General features: G+C 39.1%; 2 protein-coding genes across 5 annotated transcripts in view; one reads left to right on the plus strand and one right to left on the minus strand.

The window, feature by feature from the left end:
• PAICS (phosphoribosylaminoimidazole carboxylase and phosphoribosylaminoimidazolesuccinocarboxamide synthase) overlaps positions 1-15940 on the minus strand; it is a 51177-nt gene extending 35237 nt beyond the window's left edge. Inside the window, exons 1-5 of one of the 4 annotated variants that reach the window (XM_086746074.1) lie at positions 14501-15940; positions 9768-9854; positions 6014-6451; positions 4880-4969; positions 4064-4135 (exon numbers count right to left, since the gene is read on the minus strand). In XM_086746074.1, coding sequence (XP_086602200.1) covers positions 4064-4135; positions 4880-4969; positions 6014-6451; positions 9768-9854; positions 14501-14888 — 1075 coding nt within the window. In that variant the 5' untranslated portion in view covers positions 14889-15940. The remainder of the gene's footprint in view (positions 1-4063; positions 4136-4879; positions 4970-6013; positions 6452-9767; positions 9855-14500) is intronic. The other 3 variants (XM_086746075.1, XM_086746076.1, XM_086746077.1) reach the window with 3 other exon arrangements.
• Positions 1-26717, plus strand: part of PPAT (phosphoribosyl pyrophosphate amidotransferase) — a 47043-nt gene that overhangs the window by 15949 nt on the left and 4377 nt on the right. The window contains exons 2-7 of the mRNA XM_086746080.1: positions 17293-17359; positions 20763-20969; positions 22905-23017; positions 23138-23283; positions 24541-24613; positions 26442-26593. Of these exons, the coding sequence (XP_086602206.1) occupies positions 17293-17359; positions 20763-20969; positions 22905-23017; positions 23138-23283; positions 24541-24613; positions 26442-26593 (758 nt within the window). The remainder of the gene's footprint in view (positions 1-17292; positions 17360-20762; positions 20970-22904; positions 23018-23137; positions 23284-24540; positions 24614-26441; positions 26594-26717) is intronic.

A 26717-nucleotide genomic window follows, 5' to 3' on the forward strand; every position in this document is an offset into this window, starting at 1 on the left:
TCTTGAGGATCACTAACTTCAGAATGCCATTAATGATAACTTGTTTTAAAGATTTCATCTCTTAATATATCAGAGCTGCCATTTCTCTGCAGCAGTGGGCTTAAGAGCAGAGTTTATGTACTTATATTAAAATAAATCCAGAACACCATGTTAACAGCTGCATAATACAAGTTTATAGATTCAATGTGCAAACTCTTAAGTTACTTAAACCTCGATCAGAATTTGTCAAATGGTTTGCTGATCGTGGTTGTAAGATACGTAGTAACTGGTGAACCTCTATGCAGCAGAACAGGCAAGACGGTGACTTTCCTAAGGGATGCTTCAATACATACTGAAATTGAAAGACTCCCAAGCAACTGATTCAGAATCACTGAATTAACGCCAAAAGGGGCAACGGTCCTGACATTGCATCAGGGAGCTGTGCCTGGGTGACTGATCTGCAAAGCTGCCTGCTTGCGTGATAAAAGTACTAAATGCCTGTCCTCAGAGCATCCCCCCAGCTGTGGCTTGGAGGGGTTTACATCGGGCATCAGAGGGACAGAGGTGTCCCCGGGCTCCCCTCCACGGGGAGGAGATCGCCGCTCCTCTGCCATTGGCCCGCTGGTGTTTAAGGGAGAACTCCACCCCTCCGCCCTGGGACCGGTGGGTGGACAGGCGGATGATGCAAGTGGTCTTTCCGATCCTGGTTTCCAGGTGAGGACACTGCTGTACAGAGATTAAATGGTGAAGGCCACATGGCAGATCGATGACAGCAGTTTCTGGCTCCCAGCCTGTTCTCAATCCATTCAAGAATATTGCCCCTAAACATTGAGCAATAAAGCATAATCTAGAGCCATTTTATTAAAAATTATCCCCCAAATCAATACGACCTTGTTTGCATTAGGCATTCTCTATGATGTGACCAGCATCATGTGTTTTGTTTTTTTTTTTTCCCCTTGGCCAGCCAAGAATTTGGGTAGGGAGTCTGGATTTTTTTCCAAGCCACCCTTCAGAGTTTTTAGAGGGAGGGCATGAGGAGAACAAGACTGAGCCAAACAGAAGAAACCATCGACAGTTTCTGGCATGGATAAAACACAGTGGCTCCGTCCGCATTGTTTGGTGAAGCTATAGACAGTTGCCAGCAAATATGCTTAATCTCAACTTTGTGTTTGAAGCATTGCTCACAAGGCTATCACAGTCTTTCCTTTTACCCACTCAGACTGATACAAGCTCTTCTCTTTTGGCACTCTGTCACTGTCACTATTTATCCTGTTTTCTGGCTCATGAGGCAAGATTAGCAATTTGTCTCCTAATCCTTATTCTCATGTGTGTCTTGTATGCTATAAAAGAGGAGCGGGGAATGTCAAATCTAGAGAAAATACTTCAGTGTGTGGCCTGTGTTTACTCTCCAACAGCTTGCAAAATTGCTGCCACCTCTGTCATGCAGATCTGTGAGACTGGATACAGACAGCTCTGGGCGCACAGTTAGAATTTTGTGTCTGCAGCCTGAGTATCCCTTGGGCTAAGCCAGTGAATGATCAAGAACTTTTGCCTTTGCACTTCTCTGAAACACTACGTCGCACCAGCCTGGGACATATGTATTAAAACATGATAATGTTTTAAAATTTAAAATTGAGGTCTGCACATTTTAAAATTCTAAGCACACAGCAGTAAACTTTCAAAAGAAGCCAATGTAAGTGCCTGAGTATTTACCAACTTAAGATCTTGACTTTAAACAACCAATTTTTAAAAAGCCCTTGCTTAGTGGCAGTGTCATGACTTACACCACGTTTGTCATGACAGGGACATACAGTAAAATATGGAGGGCACCAAAAAACCTAAAAAAATACTGACAAGAAAAGTCATTTTTTGGAAACAAAATACATGCTGTAGATATTTCTAAAGGCTACTGGCAATCTGGAATCTTGTTTTAATCTCCAGTGTTGTTTCCCATGGCATTTCAGATTTAATCGAACACCTGTACTGCAGTCTGACACATGTGGAATGTACATATCAACTACTGCCTGTGCAAACTGAAGCCATTTGCTCTTCTGACTCGATTTCTGGAACTAGCTGTCCTTAAAAGTGACCCCATGAAACAGAACATCAGTCAAAATTACTAAGACTTTATTTCCAGCTTGATTTAAAACGGGCATCTTTTTCCAGTGGCCCCAGCCTTTCCTAGGCCTCTCCCTAAACCGACCGGGGCTGTGCTTGCGTGGTGCTCCTGCGCCCCCTGCTGGCCAGGCCGCTGGGACGGGGACTCCGGGCGGCGCTGCCGGGCACCCTGCAGCAAACTGCCACCCTCTGTAGAGGTTTATTTACCCCTGCCTTTCCCTTCTCAGGTGGGTATTAGAGCAAATACGTGTGGGCAGAGGAGAAAAACAGTACCATGAAACTTCTAATAACTAGATATTTTCCTGAAACTGGTGTATTTGTCTTCTGGCTAATAGCATCTGAGTTTTTTCCTTTCTAGAGTATGGCAAGCCTGACCGGGCTGCTTATAAAGACTGGCAGTGGCAATGATGTTACTGTGGCTGATAACTCAGGTCCACATGTAAGATCGTGAGAAGCACGTGCACTTCTGAGGGTGGTTGTGCACCTCTGTGCATTTACACAGCTGTAGTGGCTAGAAAGCAGATGTCTGCCAGGCTAGCTAGTATACATCCAGACACGTGTCTGTATAACTCCAACTGCAGAGTACATCAGCTCCATGTACTGATTAGGAAGATACCTTGGTACAACATGAATAGAATTTCTAAATTCTTTCTTACGTCAAATTATTTTTTTACAATTTTTTTTTAGAGGCACATGAGTATATGCCTATAAAGTATAAATACATGCTTGTTGGGAAATAGTTTTCTACAAAAGTTCTGTTGAATATGGAGTAGTTCTTAAGAAGTCACATCCTAAAGGCTATTGATTGTCAGACATTTACTGATATCAAAGAACAAATGTAATACGGTATCCTTGGCTGACTGCCTTTTTCAGTATTTATTAGCAAGTAAATTTATGAATACAGAGGTACATAGAATCTCTTTGCTTACCAGTTTCACACTTTAAATTTATTTGATGTGTCTAGAAAAGGCATGTATCACAATTAGAGAATAAAGAGTCTCCATGATATTGTAATGTAAAAAGCATGCATCTTTGCTTTATATAATACCTAATTATGTTACCATTAATAACATTAAAGTCTAGGTGGTTTTTACCACCTGATAAAATTATTTGAGTCTGTATTGTTCATTTGCAAATGAGGGAAATAATTTTGGAAACTCAATCTGCATCTCTTCATGATGGAGTGCTGTGGTTTTGCCTTTTTTTTTTTCCCCACCCAGGTCTGAACAGTAGTCTTTAGAGTGGATAGGCTGAGCCAGAGCCACTTCTGAGACACTTGCTATTTTAATCTTTCCCCACCAAATCAGATTGCAATTACAATTACCCAGAAACAAACAAAATACACAGTTAAAATACATGCATTTGACAAGGGAAATGGTAACCAAGGTAAGCTATAGATATCTAATAACTAACACTTATCCTAAAGGAATGTTAAAAGTGTCAAAAATTAGTACTCAAAACTTTACTAGAAGTATTCCGTTAACTTTATCTTAATTAACTCATTTGGAAGATTGCAATCCAAATTGCTACAATATTATGTAGCTGCTGGCAGTTGAAAACTGTGTGAGATGACGGTTTAGTGGCACTGCTGAATCTATGTATTATTACAGTATCTTACAACGGTTCATGTATATGCAGTAACTTTACTTGTTGATGGGAAAAAATGGAATTTGATGCATTTTGCCAAGTAGTCTGAACTGGATCCAACAAAGTACTATTTATGATTTCTTGTATATTTTGTCTCTCTCAAAATGAGGTCCCTATACACAATGCACTTTTCATACAACCTGTTTTTCCCTAATGAATGCCTCAAGTGCCTATGGTGATCTGGTAAAAGGCCAGTTATGTATTTCTTTATTAGTAAATTTAAATTAATAAATGTAATTGTTCTTGAATGGTAAAACAAGAATACTATTGTCCATTATACCTCAAATTACCTCTGATGATCAACCATGGCTTTACTTACTTGTCATAGCCGTTTCTTTCACTATATGCAGAGCTGCCAGATTCACTGGAGTAGTATTTACAGTAACATCATCTGTCAGAAGATTTTTAATTTGACATTAAAATCTTTCAAGTTCACGTTACACCATTTTAAATTCTGCAAGACTACTCCTTAACGCCTAATTTAGACCATGCTGCTGCTGAAAGAGGTCACGAGGTCCTTTGCTATGAACAGTCAAGCCCATTAGCCTTTGAGACTTCAATGTGTCTCTGGCTGGGTGTTAAATTCCCACTTCTCCTGAAAGTTACACTTTCAGGTGTGAACCGTGTTTGTAAAGAGTGTACGACTTTCATATTCAGTGCTAGGAGTGATACTCTTAAATTAAGTTTTCATCCCCTGACATAAGCATTTACATAATTATATTAAATACTGATCACATTATATTGTGCAAAAGAGAACGCTGTATTAATTTATGCACAGGAGACTGAACAATTCTAATCCTTGGGAAAAGACAGTTTAAGCAGAAGTAAATGCAGTAACACATTGCACTCAACTTGCTTAGACCAATAGTTTCTTCTTCTTTACATCTGGAGTCATGAATCTTTGAAAAGGTTACTTACTAGACTGTTTCTATCAAATTTGTCAGAGCACTGTAAATGTGCACGTTTGCCTGTATTTATTGAAAATATGGTTATCGTTATGACATTATCTCCTGCCTAAAAGTTTTTCAGGCCTCTGCATTTTCTAACCATGATTACAATGTGGGCTTATTTTAGAAATCCACCTTGACTTACTAAATCTAGGGATTTATATAAAATAGAAGACTTTTCAGTTTACCTGAGTCAGAAACTTTCTTTATATCTGCAGCTCGTAGCTCTTCTGACATATTACTAACAGAATCCTCTTCACCTGTATCTCCAGGCATTTCTGTGTAAATAATGCTATGTTAATGAGGGCACCGCATTTGTGTACTACATAAGAACAGCTGTGCTGTGTCAAATCAAAAGATCCATCCAACCTAGGATGCTCCTCATGCCAACAGGCAGTAGTAGATGCCTTAGCAAAGAGCCTAGAAATGGCAACTGAAGAGTGAATATTCCCTCAAAATGCTCTCAGTTTTCAGCCAGAGACTGTCTCTGTGTTATATTTTTATTGAATTCTTCCATGACTTTACTAACTTCTAGTCTTATATTTGGCCACTGTAATATCATCCCCTGTATAGGATTCTTACTGTGTAATAAAGAGTTTTATGTTTAATTCTGTTCTTAAACAACAGGCCTGTTTCTGGTTGTACATACCAATAAAAAATGTTTTAATTCCTGAGTAGTGTAGGTTTGTCAGTCTACTCTAATTCTGCATTAATCAATCCATTACCAAATTATCTGCCAATAACCACAGAAAAACAAAGGCAAGTCCTGACAGCATTCTTGGTGCTATTCCTTTTTGCTGTTTTCACAATAGTTGTCCCCCTAGTTTGGGAGTCTTGCTCCAAAGGCCAGTAAAATGGGGCTTCTGGGGACCATAAGAGAAAGACAGTTGAAGTGTTCATTTATGTAATGTCTATAACTACAGACTTCCTTTTCTCTGTCTTCATTTTTCCAGTAACACAGTCGATCTCTCTCATCCATTTATTTATTTATTTTTTTAGCTAAGCTGGAAACAATCTCTCCTGCATGATTTTGACTGGAATGATCTCTCTGTATCACTTTATCTTATCCTACATCTTCATATTTTTTTCCTCTTTTTTTTCCTCATTTCTATTTAAAAAAGAATCAATCTGAAATATTATCTTATAATGTAAAGTGAGCAACTGGACAAAATAGTATATTTCCAATCAATGTTCCCCACCGACCTCCCCCCCCCAGCAAATTCATTAATCTAGTTGGTTGCTTTTCATTGTAGTTCTTTTAAGGTCTCTCTAGTGCTGGAAAACTAAAAATTTTAAATGATAGATGGGTATGAAGTACTTACCTATGGAGTTCTTTTCTGATTTTGCTTCTGTCCATTCTGGAGGCCTCTCACTTTCATCATTATCTGATTTACTTGCTTGTTCGATGATGCTGTGCCTCAGAATAGCATCCAGTTCATTAAAAAATTTCATACTTTTACTTGTACTCCCTGAGTCTTGGGCACTTTTTACACTCTTGTATTCGTGTTTCAGATTTTTATATTTTGTCCTGCACTGCTTCCAGTCCCTGTCAATTCCAAACTTTTGAAGTCTAGCAGCAACCTGTTCAAATATGCTTTTATTTCTCACTGTCCCCTCCAGTTGTTGCTGGATATTTTTGTCTGACCATATGCGTATCAAAGCTCTGACTTCATTAACAGTCCAGTGTTTTCCTCCTTCATTTGCTACTGTTGGAATAAAAGCCGGTGTTTTGGAAGGCTCTATTGCTGACGTTGGATTACCTGTATCGTGTGGGGTAGGGGAGAGACACAGATATGGGTTACCTGCACTGGGTGGTTGGGGTGGGGAGAGGACAGAGAGAATGAGAATGAAGTATGCTGTTTCCTCATGACTTGTCTCTCCTGAGAAAGATGGAGCAGAGGTGGCATCAAAATCAAGCTATTGGTTATTAATTTGTCAGCATTTTTGTTAATTCTGACAACATTTCTTCCTTCTCTTGAAAACCATTATCAAGATAGTGCATAATTTAATTAATCTGAGAGGAACATTTCTTTCTTCTGTTCCCTAATAGGTTCCCTCACACCTTTGAGAATAACCAGTGAGCCGTTTTTGTTATTCAGACATTAAAGTGCTGTTCGGAAGATACAAAGTGCTGTATCAGCACAATAATAAATCGAGCCTTGAGTCACAGACACTAGCATCAAAACCAAACTTTCTGCATTCATGTAATACTTTCGGTTTTACACACATGGAGAGCTTTAAACTGGGTAGGGATCTGAAAAATCCGATCCTTAACTCTTAACAAAGCTCCCTTTTATGGGGAGCTGAGGAATGGAGAGTTTTCCCTTAAGTCACGCAAGAATATTTGTGTGATAACAAACCCAGTTCTTATAGTACAGAACCTCACTCTTTTCTCAGTTGAGGTCAATCAAAAATATTTGGGCTTTTTTTTAGTAAAAATTATAGTTTGAGGTATCTTACTCTGCAGAACTATTATACTTTTTTATTTTCTCCAGTTTTCAACTTTATTTTTAATATTAGGAGGTAAAGGATGCTGTGCAGTTACTTAAAACTGAAATACAATCTCTAGCAGTTTTTCAATGTTTCAGCTTGCTTTAAGGATTCATTTTGATTAACAAATGAGTTTGTAAAGTAGTTTCTCATGCATTTTCTAAATCTTTGCAAAAATAACTATTAACTCCCCCTCCCCTCAATTTCAGTGCTTCATCAAAGAGAGCAAATATGAAAGCGCACAGTAGCTGACACAGTTTTTTTTGCAGTCATACTGAAGTGATAAATGCCTTTGCCAGTGTCTTATTCTAAAAAGGCAGGCCAGGTTATGGGGGCTGGATACTTTATAGTCACTGAGCTTTGTGTGATGGCAAAAATATCTGACCTTTGCTTGTACGTACAGCTTCAGTGGAACATACTTGTGTGTAACAACCTGTCCGGGGACAAACTTGTCCTAAATAGAGGCATTCTTTGCTAGTCTCCATAATCCATTCTAGTTGTGAAAAACCTGTACTAACAGATACCAGTTTTTTCCCTGTGAGTCCTGTGTTAATTGGGACTCTGCAGCAGCCAGCTCACTCAGGGTAGTTTTCAGGTGACATATCAATGATGCTTTCTTCATTTCTTTCTGAGACAGTGAAAGAAAATGCCTATTTACACGTGAGTGCAACTGTAGGAATTGCCACGGTTGACAACTGCCAGCATCAGATAGGCTTGATATAGTCTCTGCTCAGGGTTACCAGGAGTATTTTAACTATCTCTATTTCCAGAGTGGTTCGTTCTTCACTACAGAAGAGTGCCAGGGACACCAGAGAGAAAAGGCCCAGGGAAAGAGAAGAGGAAGAAGAATGCGGAAAGTGCTCCCTGCACTTCCCAGTCGAGGCCATAGAGTGTGGGGCAATCTGGGAGGGATAAGGTTTTTCTAGTTCTTGTGTAGACCAGTAGTTCTCACTAGTAAGTTCATTTGCTACTGAGTTCACTTTTGGTTGTGAATATTAGTTTGAATGAGTTTTAGTGACTCGGTGTATTGCTGATTTATTCTGCAGTATGCGGAGTGGAAAATGGTGGCTTTGTTTGTTCCTCATTCCCTTTTAAAAACATTGTGATTCAAAATATCTTACTCACAAGCACCACTTTGAAACAAAGTTGTTATGGTCACTGAAAATTTTCCTTATGTCTCAAATGTATTTTAGCTCTAATTTATTTTTGTAAAATTGTTAAGACAGGATATACATAATTTTTTGATCCGAAACATGTGTTTATGCCATAATTCTTTTTTTTCTACGCTTCCTCAAAATTAGAAATCTGCTGAAATGAAACCAAAATATTAAGCAATAGAGATACAAAGGGCTCACATTTTTCTTTCTGTGGTGTCTGAAATAGTGCCTGAAATCTAAAGGCTAAGAGAGGCACTAGGGAAAGACATTTTACTATCAGTACATACTTGAAAGCCTATGCAATTGAAGTGATTTTGCTGGCTTTTTAGATAGCAGCTTTCTCAGAATTGAAGATTTTTTAGCAGGCCAAATGAATCTACTTGGCAGCGTGGCAAAAGCACTGAGTAACACAGACATTTGATTAAGATACTTACTGCAAGAAAAGTTTTGTTTATATATATATGTGCATATAATTCCATGTGAGATTCTTATCTCTTCCTTAATTTCTTGTAATGCCAGGCAAGAGGGGTGTAGTGTGTGACATAAAAGCTGTAGGTTTGGCTGGGGCCTTGTTTTCTCCCTGAATACGGCACTTTGGAGATTCTTCAGTGAAAGTTTTTGTAACTGGACTGGGATGTATGCTAGGGCATAGAGGGCATGTAAAAAATGGAAAGAGCACACAGGAAATTCAGGACGCTGCTCCTGTTCATCCAGGCAAGGAATCAGCTCATCAGTTGCCTAATGTTGCCTAAAATGTGTTCAGTATCCTCCATTCCCTTTAGCAACCCCTTGAAGGGGTGCACACCTAGGATCTTCTTCCTCTTTCTGGCTTGCCAGATTTGTGCCTTTGCTCTGTAATGACTCTCCTGGGAAAAACTACTGTTGTAGGACAGTTTCCGGATAAGTTGTTGTATGGTCAGTTGGACTAAATCATTGCCAACCACCCCTTGCTTGGAGAAATGATACAGTTGCTTTGAGGACCACTGCAAATCTGGGTTGCTCAGTGCGACAGGTCTGACCTCTGCATATCTCTCCTGCCTCAGGCCGTTCACTCATGCTGCTTTAAGCAGAAATTACGAGAGTTAGAGTAAATCCACAAGTTGACATGGGTATCACACACTACTGTTTGGCATACTTCCCACTAGCATTTAACAAAATTAATGTGGTTAATATGATTAAGCTATAGCATGGGATGTGTTTTGAACGTGAATGGAGGTCACGCAGGTATTACCTCCCATACAGAGGCCAGTATTTAGTGATGCATGAGACTGCTGAGTGATAAAACTGGGAAGGAGATGGTGCAAAAGTGTGACTATTTTAAAGCTATGCTGATCAGAAACAGAATGACGGCATATTCAAGCTATGATAAAGTGCTCTGACAGCCGTGCTGCTTTTTAGTTTTTGATCTCTCTGCACCATCATACTATACCTAGTTGAACTGGTCTGACATGGGACATAAAAAGTAGTGGATCTCCTGGAGCATCCTCATCATCTTCTAAAGAAACTGATATTTCACCTGGGAAGGAAAGAGTTTTCAGATGAAAAATAGGTATGGACTAAATTAGCTTAAATTAGTTTAAGTGAAAATGTCCATACACAATGAGAAGATTATTAATTTTATAATCTCCACACTTAATATGTATTTAAATTAAATTTAAAATTAATTTGGCCTGTCCCCATAAGGGGACACCAGTTATAGGAGGCAAATTAAATAGTTTTATATCTTACATATGAAGCCTGTTTGAAATGTATTTTAAAGTTCTTGTAGAAACCAACTTGATTCTAGTGACTTGTATGCTTTTCTGACTCAGTATTCAGGGTGGGTAGAACATTAAAAGTATACTTTGAAAGTAGATCATGAAAAGTAAGAGACATACAAATAAAAGTGGACTTTGCATATGGATTCAGATAACCACAAATCCATTTATGTAACAAAAAAAAAAAATCCCAGTAAGAATATTTAGAGAATAGTACAAAGAAAATAAGAATGTTCTGCAAAGAGTTCTGGAAATCTATGGAGTTCATTAATGGCATCGGGAAAGCAGGACAGTATTGTGACTAGAGAACAGACGTATTTATAGCTGACAGGATTTAGTCTGGCTTTTCACAGTATAGCATTCCTACATTTGTTTGAAATGCAGTATTATAGCAATTGCTAAGGAAGTTTAGAAAGCAGCATTACATAAGACAGGTTCTGAATCAGCTTAATTTTTGCAGAGGACAGACTTCTAAGTTGTTCTATGGTGACATGCTGTATTCAACATACCATGTTGACAGGAGGTTTGAAATGTTGATGCACGGTACGAGGAGTGAGCTACTGCCAGGTCCAGCCAGGCAGGTCACGCAGATGAAAGCTACCCATTCAAAGGTACTGCGGTAGTTCGTCACAAGGAACAGTAACGGGGTGTGGTTAGGATGCAACCTGGTATCCCTGACGTAGGTGAAACTGAAAACTGCGTTTGAAAACATTATCCTAAATCCTCCTGACTTTCAGCAAGGCTCAGAATGACTCATAGATGCAGTGGCCTGATCTCCGCCTGCTCCCAGCTGTCCGCCTTGCTTCTCTGGCAGGAGCTGCTACCCGCTGCGGCCGGGCTGACAGGGAAAGGCATGCCCATGCCTCCACCTCTGTCTGCCGGGACTGGCATTTTATCTGCTTCAGAGCTGCAAGGCAAATGAGGAAAGTGGAAATACCTTCTCTCTTGGAAGGCTGCTGAGTGTGCCATGGGTACTAGGATGAGGAAGTTTAATTACATTGTAATAATAAAAAGAAACAATGTATTACTTTAAGTAAATAAGAACAGTTAGCACAAAAGATTTTAGAGTATTTGATGGGGGAAAAAGGCACCTGATGAGTAAAAAAGTTACTCAACAAGAGTATTGCACACTTACTAAAAAAATATGTATATAAAACTTGTCAATGACATGTTTCATGTTAAAGCCATGGAAACCTAGGTACGAGTGGCGTTTTCAAGTTGGCATTTCTGAAGGATCTTTTTGCATTTCTGGTAGCTGTCTGAGTTTTATACATATGATAATATTCTCATTGCTGATCCACTTCTACTGAGATTTGATAATTTTTCTGCATTTGCTGTGGTAAAGCGAAGGGCAAGGAAAGTGGTCAGTGTGTTATTATTTAAACATAGAGAGCAATATAAAAGAGCCTAAGTAACTTAACATTAATTACTAGGTGAGCTTTACTTTTGTAAATCAAGTACTCAATTTATTAATACTTGATTTAACTTGAAACAAGCAAAACTAATAAACAAAATGGGAAGGTCATTCATTTGAACTCTAATGAATGACACCATTTTTCACAGTGCACCATCAGTCACTACATGGATTTTCTTGGTTGTTGATTACTGGGATAATACACTAACTAAATTTTAAGAGCAGTGAACATGTTGAGTTATATGTTTTTAAATGATTATTTAAGCTATGGCTCTGTGTTTGCCTTTGAAAACATGTATTTTGGGAGGACAACATGAACATCGCTGGCTTGCACTGCTGTTACGGGCTTATGCAAAAAGTGTCATCTTTCCATGAATGAGCTGGGAATTGGTGTGCGTATGGCTACCAACTTTGTCCAGAGACACCTCTTGCTTTGATTTGATTGTGATTTTCAGTATAAGTTTCCTCAATTACACTTTCAAAAGAAAACTGATTTTACATGTTATGAAAAAAACATCGGGGAAACACTAGAAATACCATCCACTCCCATAAAAACAGTCTCTTTTTCCTCCTTTCCCTTCCTCCTGCTCCCCAGCAGTCTCCCAGTAGTTGAGTTAATCGAGCAAATCAAACACAAAGACATGCTTTGCAGCTTTACATTAAGGATGGGTATGAAGATTTAGAGTGAGGCGAAGCAGAATGGTAAAAATGCAGTCATTTTGTTGGGAGCGTGCCTTGCCCCTTGTCACGCTTTTTAATCAAAACAAGTTAGTGTAACTAGTAGTAGGTTCTTAAAATAAAGTAAGGTGGACAGTATTATTTGGTACAGGTTTTAGTTTGTCGACAGCACTTTGTTCTTGCTACCCAAGTCATAAGTCTAGACATCCTTGGTTTCGCCAGCTCTGTCAAAATGAGGCTTCTTGGGCTCTTTTTGAAAGAGGGGAGGGACCATTTTCCCCTCCTACCTGTAACACTCTCCGGTTGAAAGGGAGAAGCCCAGGAGAGGACCTGCAGGGACTTGGGCGTACTTTGGCCAGTTTGCCTTACAGAGGAGGACACCCACATTGCATTTTGACCTTACAAGTGCCCTTCAAAGCACCGAGCTGGGCGGACATGACAACGCTGACTGCAGTGGGAAAAGGACTGGGCCTCTAGTACGGCATTTCTTCCTAGACTTGTAGCCTTAAATGAAGAAAGCTGATGTTCTCACAGCTGTTCACTCTCCTTGTTATGGATGTATGCATTTTGCTTAGCTGCAGGACACATTTATATCTTAGTGTGTTTTCTTTGTGGCTGAAGTATGGTTGTTGTTGGAATCTGCATTTAAATTCTTACCATTCGTGTTGCATTATTATGGTTAGTTGCATTTAATTTTTGTTTATCCATAAAACTTGTTTGGTGGGGTTTTTTTTAAGAGTAACATAAATCCTTGTGCATTTAAGAGATGTATTTAATTATATCACCTTTAAAACCAGACTGTCCTAATGCTTCAAAATGAGGTGTGTCTCACCCAGCAGTAATTTTTTTTAAATGCATTCTAGTTTAGGATTCACAACTGAAATTAACTTTTTCTGATTTAAACTTGTTAGAGGTGTAAGTCAGATGAGAATTAGGATTAACAATTGGTGCACAGAGGGTAATCTAAGGGCAGATCCTTAGATGAAGGACACTATCTTAGTTTCATGTAGTCCTCAGAAGTGTAACAGCTAGTGTTTGTCAAAGATTTGACCCTCAGTTCTGCAAGTTTAAAAATAAAAATGGATTGCAATACACAGTGCAGAGAGCACAAGTTAAGATATTATTAAATTGCGACTTTATTTCAAAGTGACTTGGACAGATTAGACGCTTTCTGCTAGGGATGACAAATTAAGGTCAAGCTTTTCGTTAAGGTAAACAATGACAAGAAGAATGGCAATTTCTTTTCCCTTAGACCTGTAAAACAGCATTGTAGAGGGAGATGTGGAAGGGTACAAGGGCAAACTAGATATCCAGCTCCTTTCTGTGCCTTTGGCAGTCTCCCCTGATAGACACGAAGTGGTTTTTGTTTTCTTAAAACAGATCCACAATCTTAATTAAGGTAAATTACCACATACTGTGGGAACAAACAGCTAAGCTTTGCATTTCTCTTTTTAGCCATCTAATTTTGGTACTTATAACTATTATTGGGGCTTATGCTTCAGTGACATTTAGGATGTGACAAGGAGATTTGAGTGATGTCAAATAGCAGATTGACCCTAATGAAATGTTAAGCATAGCTTAAATGCGTATGTAGAGAGGCTTGAATAAAACAAGAGATGCAAATAATTTGGTAAAAACCTCTTCAGAGTAAAAGCAGTTGTATTAATTTGTTTTGCCTCAAAATAGTCTGATAAACATAATGATTTTTACTTTCCTAACTACATTAGAATTTTTAATGAGAAATTATTAAACATCCCTCTGTTTCTCAAATATTTAAGTTGTATTGCATACAAAATAATTTAATTTACCTTTAGTCATCATACCTAAAATTTCAGTTACAGAGAAATAAAAAGAGAAATCCTAATTTTCACTTGCATCACAAATAATGTTACTAAGAAAATCATGACAGTTTCACCCTTTACTTTTATCTTTCTTTGAGTTTACATCTGAATTGAAGCTCTACAAAACCTGCTTCCAAAGTACGGCAAACAATTGTCAAAGGGAAAGAAAACAGCTTTTCTTGATTTAACATTTCAACCCAGCACAGGAGCCTCAACACCAGTGAGTACTCACCGAGGCTGCAATACAAGCAGTGAGCATAATTTTGCTAGAATTACACTGTATTTACAGACTTCGACACTGGTGGGTGCTAACATTTTATTCCCCTGCACGAGGAGTGCATCGAGTCAGTTCTAACAGTGCTGTTGGGGCTGCGCAACCTCCGCTGCGGCTCGAGCAAACTCAGGCTTCGGTTTTGTTCCCTTTGGTTTTTAAGCAAAGAGAGAAAAATATAAGCAAAAACAGTTTTTTTACCTTGCGTGCTCTCTGTAGTGGGGCTTGTGTTCAGCTGCGTCTCAGTCGCAGAACACCTGCCGTTTTCTTCTGCTGCTAATTGTGTGACAGGTTCATATCGCAATATGGCATCCAGATCATGGAAAAACTTCATGGTTTTAGTGACATCCCCAGAGTTGTGGGCATATTTAACCGTTCTGTATTCGTACTTCAGATTTTTGTACTTTGCACGGCACTGTTTCCAATCCCTGCAAACTCCTAACTCCTGCAACCTTTTAGCAATGTAGATAAATATTCCTTTATTCCTGAGGGTGCCATGGAGTTGCTTTCTGATATTTTTTTCTGACCAGACGCTTAACAAGGCTTTAACCTCCTCTTCAGTCCAATGCTTCCCTGCTCCACTCTCCATGTTGAAAGTGACCTGGAAATGATTCACTATTTCTAGCCAAGATTTTGTTTCCTAGGAAACCAGACGGCTGGTTGTCAGCGAGCTCCGCCGAGATGAAAGGATCTAGTTTTACTGGCTCAAGCTGCCTGAGGGGAGTAACTTGAGAAACTGCCAAATAAGCAGGCTCGCTATTAGAGGCGGGCGGGTGAAGCCGCTCAGGCGGGAGCCGACGGGGGGGGGGTTCGAGGGGGGGCGAGGGGTCCCTGCCCGGCAGCCCCCGGCTGGGGCTGCTTCAACCCGGCTTGGGGAACAGGGCTTTGCTACGGGCACTGTGGTGTCAGGAGAGGGGAAGGGGAGAGGGTTGCGCCATCTCGTTCCTTAAAAAAAAAAAAAAAAAAAAAAAAAAAAGGAAAAAGCCCCACACAAAACCCATTCTTGCCTGCCCTGCCCTTTGGTGGGTGGGTGCGGTGGGGGTAACGGTTGGGAGCCGTGGGGCTGAGCCTCCCACACCAGTTGCAAGTTTGCGATAGTTGACAGGATCATACCGGGGATTGCCCTGCTGTGTGTTGGCTTCTCTGTGGAGTGTGTTGGGTTTGAATTAACCGTCATACACATATACACATTTTTAACTTTCATTGGTTATCAGTGATGTTTTAATTAAAAGCTTGCATGCTTAAAAATCTGACTGAATTGGTAAAATCATCTAAGCTTTGTGGCAATGAAATTGAGCTTCCTTTTCTCTCACAAGTGCTACATGAGAGATGTAATCCAAGGGCTTGACAAGGGCCTGCCGTGCAGAATGTCTGCTTCCCTCTTTCTCCCTATTGATTTTGTCCATGTTTAAAGGGACAGTGTCAGTATTTAAATGGAAATTGCCTGTAATATTAACATTGGAATTAAAAGTTGCTGAATGCACTACACCAACCCTTAAGTTTTACTGCCAGTCTTTGTGTAATGAGACATCTTCCTGAGTTAAAATAAATGGGTTTAAGAACGTCCTCATCTCTGATTTTTCTTTTGAAGATCCGTGTCAATAACAGGGTAAATTCGTTCAGATATCTGTGAAGTTTGTTTTGTTTTGCTTTCTGTAAGCAAGTGTTCTTTAAAATCATGCTTTACATACAACTGGGCTAGTGACCACTAAAGGGATTTTAGGAACTGGACTGGAGAAAATTTGTAATGAGCATGGTCAGTTGTAGATTAGCATGCATTCTGTAGATTTTTTTATGCCCAATTTTATTGTGGCTTATACTAAATAATACTAGTGACTTCAGTTGAGTTAAACCAGTCTAATGCACAAATAGCATCTTTGTCTAATATTCTAAAAATATTCTAAGTGTTTCCATTTTTAAGAAAAACATCTTTGCTTTTCAGTCATTATTATGTATGAGAGTGGTTGGGAGCTTACCAGTCCACCAAAGTCCTTATGAGTGTTACAGGCACGGCGGGTGTATGGCAGCAGTTTTGTTAGAGGTAGCACTCAGTCTTATTCCAGGAAGCCTTTTAAAGGAAGATGGAGCAGCTTGCCCCGATACCCACAAAAAAAATCCGCTCTGCAAAACATCTGTTTTCAATGGATAAGAACCAAATTATAAACCTTGGGCAGCTGCGCAGTATTCAGGGAACTTGCCCACGTTGCCTGCCCGTGAGCTGGGCGTGCGCCTGGGGACAGAGCTGGGGAGAACAGGGAGCAGGCTAGGGAAAACTCTGTCATTGCAGCTGATACAGCTCCTTTGCTCAACAAAGCACAACTGCCAGCCTGAGGCTGATCTGCTGCAAGAGAATTATTTCCATTTGCAGTGACGCTGTACACCGGACTTGTTTTGCTTGAGTTCAGAAGCTGTGATGCCCGATATTAGGTTTATGTGCTCAGATGCTTTTATCAGAGGGTCCATATAGCTGTTAGAGGTGTAAATGCTAGCTTGTCTACCTAAGTGTGAAAACGCAAAAGCTTCTGCATAGGTGATCTGTGGAAGAGACAATGCATTCCGCTAGGCAGACCCATCCGTTTCTTAATACCCTCCCCCTCAACCCAAAGCAGAAATAGAGTCGCACTATAGAGCCTACCTACAACCTAGACTACTATCGCTGCAAAGTGGCTTTTCAGATTAAGCATCTGCTGTTATTTTATGCCCACGCTGAAATAGGACTGCAGTAAGAGCCTGAGCCAGTGCTTATTAGTGGAAAGATTCCCACTGAATTCAGTGGGCTTAGGCACAAACCTTATGTGACTGTTTTGAAATAAAGCATGACATGGGCAAGAAACCAGTTGTGATTATATGCCTGTAAAATAAAATAACAAATAAGCCTTCATTAAAATTCCATGTTGTAAAGAATAGATGAAAAAACATCAGTCCGTTGTCTGTTAAGGCATTTCATATTCTAAGCATTTCAGTGCTTTATGTTAATTATATTTTGTCTGTAGGGGCCAGGAGAGTGCTGGAATTGTGACAAGTGATGGAGAGTCATCCCAGGCATTCAAAGTGCACAAGGTAAAATGTAAATGAATGTTTTGTAGATGCTTAACTTGACATGCAGGAAAATTCATTTCAGCTAGGAAGAGGACTAATTAGAGGGAAACTAACATGTTTTGATGGACCATTTTGGTTTTGTCAGTGATAGTATCTAATTATGTTATTTGTGCAATTTCTGTCTTAAGTGCATCTTTAAAACAAATATGCCAGCATTATCCTGCTGGGTGTATCTATGCACACAGTGGCAGACATGCAGAACTATCCAGATCAGGCTATTGATGTCACAAAAACTACTTGCCAAATCACCCTGCACCTAAGGTGTTAACTCTGGAGATTTGGAAGAACACCGATGCAACTTGAGATCAAGAGAAAAGAAATACAGTTACAGGCTCTGCACAGGCAAGTGGATGACTAATTCTTGCCTTAGGGAGAATCAAGGAAGTGGCAGCTACTTTACCCATAGGTAAAAATAAACGGAATAAAAGATTGAATGGAGACCTGAGAAGGTCACACAGTCTTTCTCGAGCTGAGGGAATCTCAGCAGATGTTAAAAGACATAAAATGGCCACAGCTTCAAAAGTATTATGCAAGGAGAATACCTGCATGCTCTGGTGATATTTCTGCTCATTGTGTATTGAATAGTGATCAGGAAAAAAATAATCATCAGCTTGTTCCATCCTGGAAGAGGAGAGGATTGGAAATAAAATTACATCAGCAAAATAACCACGGGGCAATTCTTAATGTGAGTGTGTTCTCTGACTGCAGTTTGTCTTCATATTCAGAGGTCTCTGAGGAAGATTAATTAAGCTGTTCAAATCGGTCCAAGAGTAAGAACCACTTTGCTGCAGCAGCTTCTATATCTATGCATGACTGCTCAATGCCTCATGCAAAATCTTGTCTCTTCAAGCATCATGTTTGTCACCTCTTCAGGCATTTTTCCGTCCTGTTACTTACAGCCTGATTCACACACATTCACACACTTTTAAATGCAGCTTTTCTCAACTTCAGCACCATCTTATCTGTTCTTCATTCCTGCTCCTGCTTGGGTTTCAATGTTAAGGTTTACAGGAATTCCAGCTTCCTTTAAAGTGGGCTGATCTATAAATCCTGTAGTAAAAAGTGTTTCTCAGAATAAACTTCCAGCAGATGATAAAATAATTTCTAGTGTTTCCATTTTACTGAGCTGCAACACTTAACTGCCATGCTAAGAATTTAATTGACTATCTCATCATATCAGCTTTGATATTTTAAGAGTTGCAGAGCATGTGATGGTTTCTTTTATCCTTGAAATACGTTTCTCAGCTACAGCACTTTTAAAAACTGTAATAACCACTGTAAGAAAGAGTCTGTGGAGTACAATTTATATGACTTTTTTAAAGGTGGTGGTGCTAATGTAACAAACATTTGGGTCTGTTACACTAGTGAAAGTATATGTAGGACTCTGACTTGTAAACCAGTCCATAAAAATGTCAACGGTTAAGATGCTACTATACCTGTTTGTCCTCCAAACCCCAGTTGACTCTTCCTCATAGCAGAGACAACAGAATGGAAAAGGTGCCTGCTTCTTACTGCATCAATTTACTCACCTTTGTCAACAGTTTAAGGCAATACATGTATCAGAGTATGAACTGGAACACCTAAGGCATGGGTATGTGTTCCCTTCTGATTGTTGCCAGCCTTTGACCACAGATTAATAGCCCTTGACAAAGGCTATTAACCCTGTGTTTTAAAATCTCCCAGAAAGCCTTGTCCAGATTTGTCTGTCAGAGCCTTTCAGGTAGATTTGTGTAACAAAACATTATTGTCGTAGCTGTATTAGCTCAGGCTGTGGAAAAACTTACATCTCTTATAGACATAGTGATGCCAGTAGGAGAAAGATATGCAGAATAATATATTAAGGTAGCTATTTGTCAGACCATTATCATTTTCTGGCATGTACATATATATACAAGCTATTGTATGATACAGACATAAGATTGTCTTCATCGGGCATTTTTTATACTGGTGTAATTCACATTTGTCATCCCATAGTAGCACAGTCTAAATCAGAGGAATATTTCAAACTGCCATTAAAAGATTATGTACTCATATAACCAAATCTAGCTTGTTTAAGCTATTGCAGTGCTTAACGTGACCACATCCATTAACACTGGACCTGTGAACTGCCAGGTCTCCTGTCAGGATAAAATTGGCCTAAGTAAAATAAGAGTGCATGGTTGCATTTGTGTACGTATATGAGCACACAACACAGATTCTGGACCACCCTTATGTCATCTGTGAGACAACAAATGATCATTGATTTGTCATAAAGTGTGCTGAACCATTAAAGCAAACCTGTATCAGTTTGCCTGTTTGAGGCAGTAACTTTTTAATGCAGTAGTAAGTCTCCTAAAACCACATGTGCAACCACAGCCTCTTGGTATTCTGACTCTATAGCAGTCAATACTGTAAAACTGTGCTATCTTTAAGCTCTTTTGGTTGAGCTCTGAAAACAATTCAGTTGATTTCCTTCCTTCCTGCTCCATCCCACTCTCTTCTTGCTGTACCTACAGCACAGGTTATGAACAGCCTCAGCCTCTCCTGTGTATCTCTGAAGATCCCAGAGGAGTGTCAGCATGTGAGATATCATGTATATCACAATTACCATGTGCAGTAGGGAAGCAGGGGTAGAAGGATGTCAATACTTTCCACGGGCAGCAGCAGAAGCAGGAGTTTGTAGGAAAGCCCGGAATCTACTCCTAACTTCTACTGTGTGCAGCCTTTTTCAGACTATTCATGCTGCTAAATTGTCTCCACATACTGCTTGTTGCCAAAAGAAGCTCCTGATGGCTGACTAAAAACTTTTCATGCATTTCTGCTTCAGATAGAAAGCAACATGACTATATGAAAAGTTTGTTTTAAGCAAACAATAAAACCTCTTGAAAGAAACTTTACTACTGACATTGGCAGGAATGACAGTGAAATCTAATAGACATTATCATGGACCCAGTATAAAAGTAAATCCAATATGTTGCTAACTTGTAAAAGATGTTCTCTACATAAAATATCTTTCTCGCAACCTTTTTCTTCTTTGCCTGTCTTCTGGCAGTCTTTTTTTCTGGTAGTTTTAAACAACACAATGCTTTGGTAGTGTTTTTTCAGAAGATGTATTTTGAGTCAGGGAATAGATTGTTCAGTGAAAATCTTCAGCACAAAAATGTATATTGCCTTGTTTAAAAACAGGAGTAAAAACATTTATTTATAAACAGCGATCTATCACTGTGATACGTACTCAGCTTCTTTCTTTCCCATGTCTTTCAGGTTATTTCCCTTTATCTTAAAGTTGCTTGGTTAAGGCTGTACCAAAAACAAACACAAGGAGAAATGAGGAAGTTGCCAGGAAAACAAAACCAAGCATAACTTTTTTCTTTTTCTCCCAAAGGGAATGGGTCTTATAAATCACGTCTTCAACGCAGACAGCCTGAAGAAGCTGTACGTTTCAAACCTCGGTATTGGGCACACAAGGTACTCCACCTCGGGAATTTCTGAGCTGCAGAACTGCCAGCCTTTTGTTGTAGAGACTCTTCATGGGAAGATTGCTGTGGCACACAACGGGGAGCTAACAAACGCTGTACGACTCAGGAGGAAGGTTAGTATCTGCTTTGGAAGGCACTGGCATCATTTCTTTCTGAGTATGAGGCAACAACGAGCAGTAAGTTTTCTATGTCTTTTCCTTAATACCAAACTACTTGGGGTAGTGAAACAGCACCATAATCAAAATAGATCATTCTGAGGGAAGAAATCGTGGGGAGGGGAGGCATTGGTAACTTCACCAGTCCTCTAGACTGATGGTCATGTTCCTGTTGATTAAGTGAGAAAGCTAATTCATCCATAACAAAAGGTAGCTTGGCTTCAAGCTCTGCTATTTTGTGGTGGCTGATAGAAGGAGTAAATTATATGCTTAAAGTTAGGAGAGGCATAACAAAGTGAGTTAATTGTAATATGAAATGTTCTGGTTTGGAATATTGTCTTTATTTGTATTTCTGGCTTGCAAAATTCATCATGAGCACTGTCAGGACATAAACCAGCAAATGCCAAATTTTATAGTGTGCTTAGCTAGAAGGGTATGTGTTAAAGAACCAAATCAAAATTTAGCAAATGTTTCATTGTGAAATCTGTTCTATATGTTCTGTCAAAAAGCTGGAGGATATACTCTTGCAGTGAAGTGAGGCAAATGTATGGCATGCCCAAAGGAACCTATCCCATTGCTAATCAAGTGTATGAATAGATGGGAGAAAAATACAGTGGTGAGGAAATGCAGATGGAGAATGGAGAATCAGAGTTATATGAGATGTAAAATTACTTCTAAAGATAAAAATCAGGAACTAATGCATACAGCATTGAATTTGTTGTAATAGTTAGCTAGATACAGTGCAGATTCTCTTCTCTCTTAGAAGCATAAATTCACCAAGACAGAAAAATTTGCCTGACCCATAACCTTAACTTGTGGGATTTCAGCTTTTTAATCCTGCTCTGCTTCCCTTCACACTTCTTTTTTTTTTTGTGCCCTGCTCAGCTGTTGTGGTTTAGCCCTAGTCACCACAGTTTCTTGCTCTCCTTCCCCCTCCCAAGTGGGATGGGGGAGAGAACTGGGAAGAAAGGAAAATTCATGTGTTGAGATGAAGGCAGTTTACTACAATAGCAAAGGAAAACTACAATAATAACAGAATATGAGGATACTAAAATATACAAAATGAACAATGCGCAGTTTCTCACTACCCAATGTCCCAATGCCTATCCTGAGCAGCGATCATGGAAATGAAACTGAGCAGCAAGCAAAGGAGCAAGAGGGAGAGAGACAGAGAGATCCATACCCCGCCTCAGCCAGCCCCCACTTATATACTGAGCATGACGTCTATGGCATGGAATACTCTCTTTGGCCAGTTTGGGTCAATTATGCTGTCTGTCTTTCTCCCAGCTTCCTGCATCTGCACATTAGCGACACTTGGAAAGCCAGACAGTGTCCTTGGTCTCATTAACAACAACTCATACCATCAGGGTGTTTATCAACATTCTTCACATACAAAATCTAAAATACATTGGCTGCTGAGAGGAAAACTAACTCCATCCCTGCCGAAACCAGGACACCACCACTATGCCTTGACATCTCTTTAATCTTTCCATACCTACTAGAAATTACTAGAAGTAATTTCATATTTTCCCTTCTATATTTTACCTCTCTTCCTAGAGCAAGCAGAAGCACAAAGCTGATTAAATGGGCCCAACATGAATTTATGCCCTGAATACTGGTGGTATTAATTTTGGTTGCGTGTGGAACAAAGGAATGAGATGCAAAGGGAGAAATGTAATGTGAGGCATAGATGATTGCTGCAGTTCTTTTTATGTATTTGATTTGTTGGAAGAAATTTGATGTTATTATGATCTGATCACCTGAAGCACCGATATGTTTTAAAACATTTGTTCACTGCACAAACATGTTGTTAGGTTAAAATCTGAACAGTGTTCTGTGGGAATTTTTTTTTTTTTTTACTGTTGGTAATATGTTTGTTTTGTGTCTTAAAAGCTTATGCGGCATGGCGTAGGACTGTCGACCAGTTCTGACAGTGAACTGATCACCCAGCTGCTAGCTTTCACACCTCCTCTAGAAAATGACGATACAGCCGACTGGGTGGCAAGGTGAGGACGATGGGTTGCAGAATCAAGAACAGCCATCTAATTTGAGCATGATGTGCAGCTGTAACTGCATACAGCTGTTCTTCTGACACACGATTATGTTCATCTTATGTCTCATTTCAGAATAAAAAATTTAATGAATGAAACTCCAACTTCGTATTCATTGCTAATTATGCATAAAGACATAATCTATGCAGTACGTGATCCATATGGGAATCGCCCACTCTGCATTGGTCGCCTTATCCCAGTAGGGGACATGAATGGAAAAGGTAAACTATACATATATATTCATATACACATATATATATATATAGTCTGTGCCTGAAGCCACTGAAATAAACAATTACAGCTGCACTTACTGAGGTGTAAGCAGGAATATGTGATGCAAAAGTCAGTTTTGAAAATTCAGAACAAAAAAAAAATGGTAAGGAAAAAATAATTTGTAGGAAGTCTGCAAACATCTTTTCTATTCCTAGCAAAAGGGAATCCTACTTGCTTGATGACAGTGTCAGAACCAGGCAGCTCAACTGTAATATTTGTGAAAATGTAGTTAACCTCTCATCACTTGAACAGGAAAGCAGTCGTGAACAGAATCACAGAAGGGTTGAAGTTAGAAGGGACCTCTGAAGGTCATCTGGTCTAAATCCCCTGCTCAAGCAGGGCCACCTCCAGCCAGTTGCCCAGGACTATGTCCAGTCCAGGTCTAGTTTCTTCCTTTTTCCTGTAGTAAGGTGGCCAAAAAGTTCTGGATTACTGGCAATGTATTTCTAAATTCCAAGCACTCCCAGTCACACGTAGGATGGTAATGGAACACTGTAAAATAAATTTACAGGGAAAAGTTCTTTGTGTTCCTGTTCAGTGTGCAAATTGACATTTTCCCTGAAGTGAGATTAAAATCTCTTAATTTGTATAAAAATAAAATAATGAAAAGGCAAAGTAGTTAATGCTTCCTTATCTTCATAAAACTTGGTAATTTTAACTGCAAGAAAAATTACCAAGATTTTTTTTTAAAGAATACAGACATTCTCACCCTGTGTTACATGATTTGATCTTTCCTGTGCCTGTCTCTGAAAACTCTCCTTATTGGAGCTTAATCCAATAATCAATCCATTGTAATAAAAAAGATGTATTTATCAACACATTTAGCGTAGGAAAAGTAAGGGATTTATTGTCTGGACAAAAATATTTATGTATATCTAAGATCACTGAACTGGAATTGGAAAAGTTTGAAATAGTGCAGAGATAACAAAGGTAGATATCAGAATGGCCTCTTTTCATGATCCATGAATATGATGCTGTTACTTCCAGTTCTGCCTTGAACAGGTTTATGATGTTTACATGGGGGAATTTTTTAATATTACAGAAACTTTGGAATGCCAGACTTTCTAGTTAGAAATCTCAACAGTCTTTAATTGTGCACTTGGCAACCTACACCATAGCAAGGCAGATACTGCGGTAGAAATGCAACCTGTGTGGTAGTAAAGGTATCAAGAATTGTGATCTCTAACTGAAATCTTTTATTTCAGGAAAAGATAACAGTGAAACAGAAGGATGGGTAGTGTCCTCTGAATCCTGTAGCTTTTTGTCTATTGGTGCAGAGTAAGTGCCCTGATTCTCACATTATCTGAAAGCTCTCCTCAGGCAGCAATTAACTCTCAAATTGCCAACTATCACAATGTGTAACAATGTGAAAGACATCAAGGTTTAGTTTGTTAGGCTGTTGGAAGGGAGGTTTTTTTTACAGTTCTGGGTTTTGCCAGTTTATTTTCTTGAACAGATTAATGTAGAAGAATTATATTTTCAGAAAGTAACAGTAAAGACTACTTTACTGTGCAAAACGCCTCTTACTTGTTGCATTAAACCTGGTTATCCATATAACTTTTAAATTTTAGCCTAGTTTGCAGCAGAATTTTGTATTACCAACTAATACTTCAACTACAGAAAAGGTTGTATTGGTAGCTCACAGACTAACCTGAGCTGTAGCATATGCTGCCTGACGAGCCAGCCTCCTTGTGATGGGCACCTGAAACCATTTTCATGTGTGCAAACCCATATCAGAGCCAAAACATGAGATGACATTCACATTACCTCTCTAGCTAAGATACTATGAAAAGAAAAGTGTAAAATTTTCCCTGGACAAAAAGAGAAGGGTAAGAGTCTCTTTAGGAGACCTCAGAGATCTTTGGAAGTTTGAATGGAAGGCAATTGTGAAATAGAACATAATCAAAGTAAGAAAGATTATGAGGAAGTATATCTAATTTCCTAATCAGACATTATTAAAATGTGCATTTGGGGACTAGACTAATAAGTAAAGTGAAAAGCTGTGAAATACCACATTAAGAACACAACTACCTAAGAAAAAGAAATGTAAAGCAAAACCAGGAAGCAACGTGACTGTACATTAGTAGTCTTCTGTTCCATTCTGTGGTGTTTTATTGTAGGTGTGTTGTTTTGTGTATTTTTGCTGTAACTTCTGCCCTGTCTCAGTAGGAACTATTAGCTGTTGGTAACAGGGTCTATCTTGAGACAATTTGTTCTCCATATGGATAAGAATAACCTTTTTCTGAAACTTCTTCAAAGTCTGTTGAGAGAAGCTTACCATGTAGCAGCATCAGCTGAAGCCTGTGGGTTTTTTTAAAAAGCAATCTTGTCTCAAGTTCTGCTGGAGCCAGTGCTGCTGCCTGCTAATGCTAGTATATGACCAGCAAATACACACAGATTTACTCACCTCTGATTTATAGCTTGAGAATATTTCAGTATTTTGGGGTAGATTTAGATTGGAATTGTTAGAATAGCCACCTGAGGACTCACCTGAGACACCTAAAGGATCTAGAAAAATGTTTAACAAGGCTAAACATTGTAATATAATCAACCTAATACTATTCCATATTTCTTCAGATGTGAGAATTGGAGTATACATTTCTAGTCAGCTTTATGTCATTCAGAGGTAGCTGCCTGTCACCACTAGACAGATATTTCTCTAGATATCTGCTTGTAGGGCAGGATTTTTTTGGCTGCCAACTTTGTTCTTGATTATGTTTTTTATATTGCATTATAACATTTATTAGCTTTCACAGAAAAGTCCTCTAGTATTGATCCAGAACTAAATTATTAAAATATATTTCATGTCAATTAAGCATGTACTAGATTGAGTACTCTACGTCTCACATATAGGAAGAATACCATAATTCCCTGGTTCTAAGTATTAATTTACTGCTTTGGGGTATTAATTCAGACTGTTTTACTAAGAGTCACTTATCCTAGCTTGTTGGTCTTAAAACGCTCTAGGTCAAATCCCAAGATAGAAGCAAACTGTCATGTTAGCATGTTCAGAAGCATTTTTTCCTGTCAGTTGAATCTTGTTTATATTTTAAAACTATCATCCAGGTTCAGAACTTTTCTAAATGCTATAAATTTCTCTTTCAAGGTACTATCGTGAGGTCCTTCCTGGAGAGATTGTGAAAATATCCAGATATGATGTCCAGACGCTGGATGTTGTACCAAGACCTGAAGGAGATCCATCAGCGTTCTGCATCTTTGAATATGTTTATTTTGCAAGACCAGACAGTATTTTTGAAGGTAAGAAGATGTAACGTATGAAGCTTCTCCCAAAATAGTGAGACATTATCCTGGAGAACAATGACTCTGGAAAGGATCTGGGACAATAGTAGGGTACCACTAAATGTGAGCTTGCAGAGCAGGG

Source organism: Chlamydotis macqueenii, chromosome 4 (genome assembly GCF_036417535.1).
Source record: "Chlamydotis macqueenii isolate bChlMac1 chromosome 4, bChlMac1.mat, whole genome shotgun sequence".
Taxonomy (NCBI): domain Eukaryota; kingdom Metazoa; phylum Chordata; class Aves; order Otidiformes; family Otididae; genus Chlamydotis; species Chlamydotis macqueenii.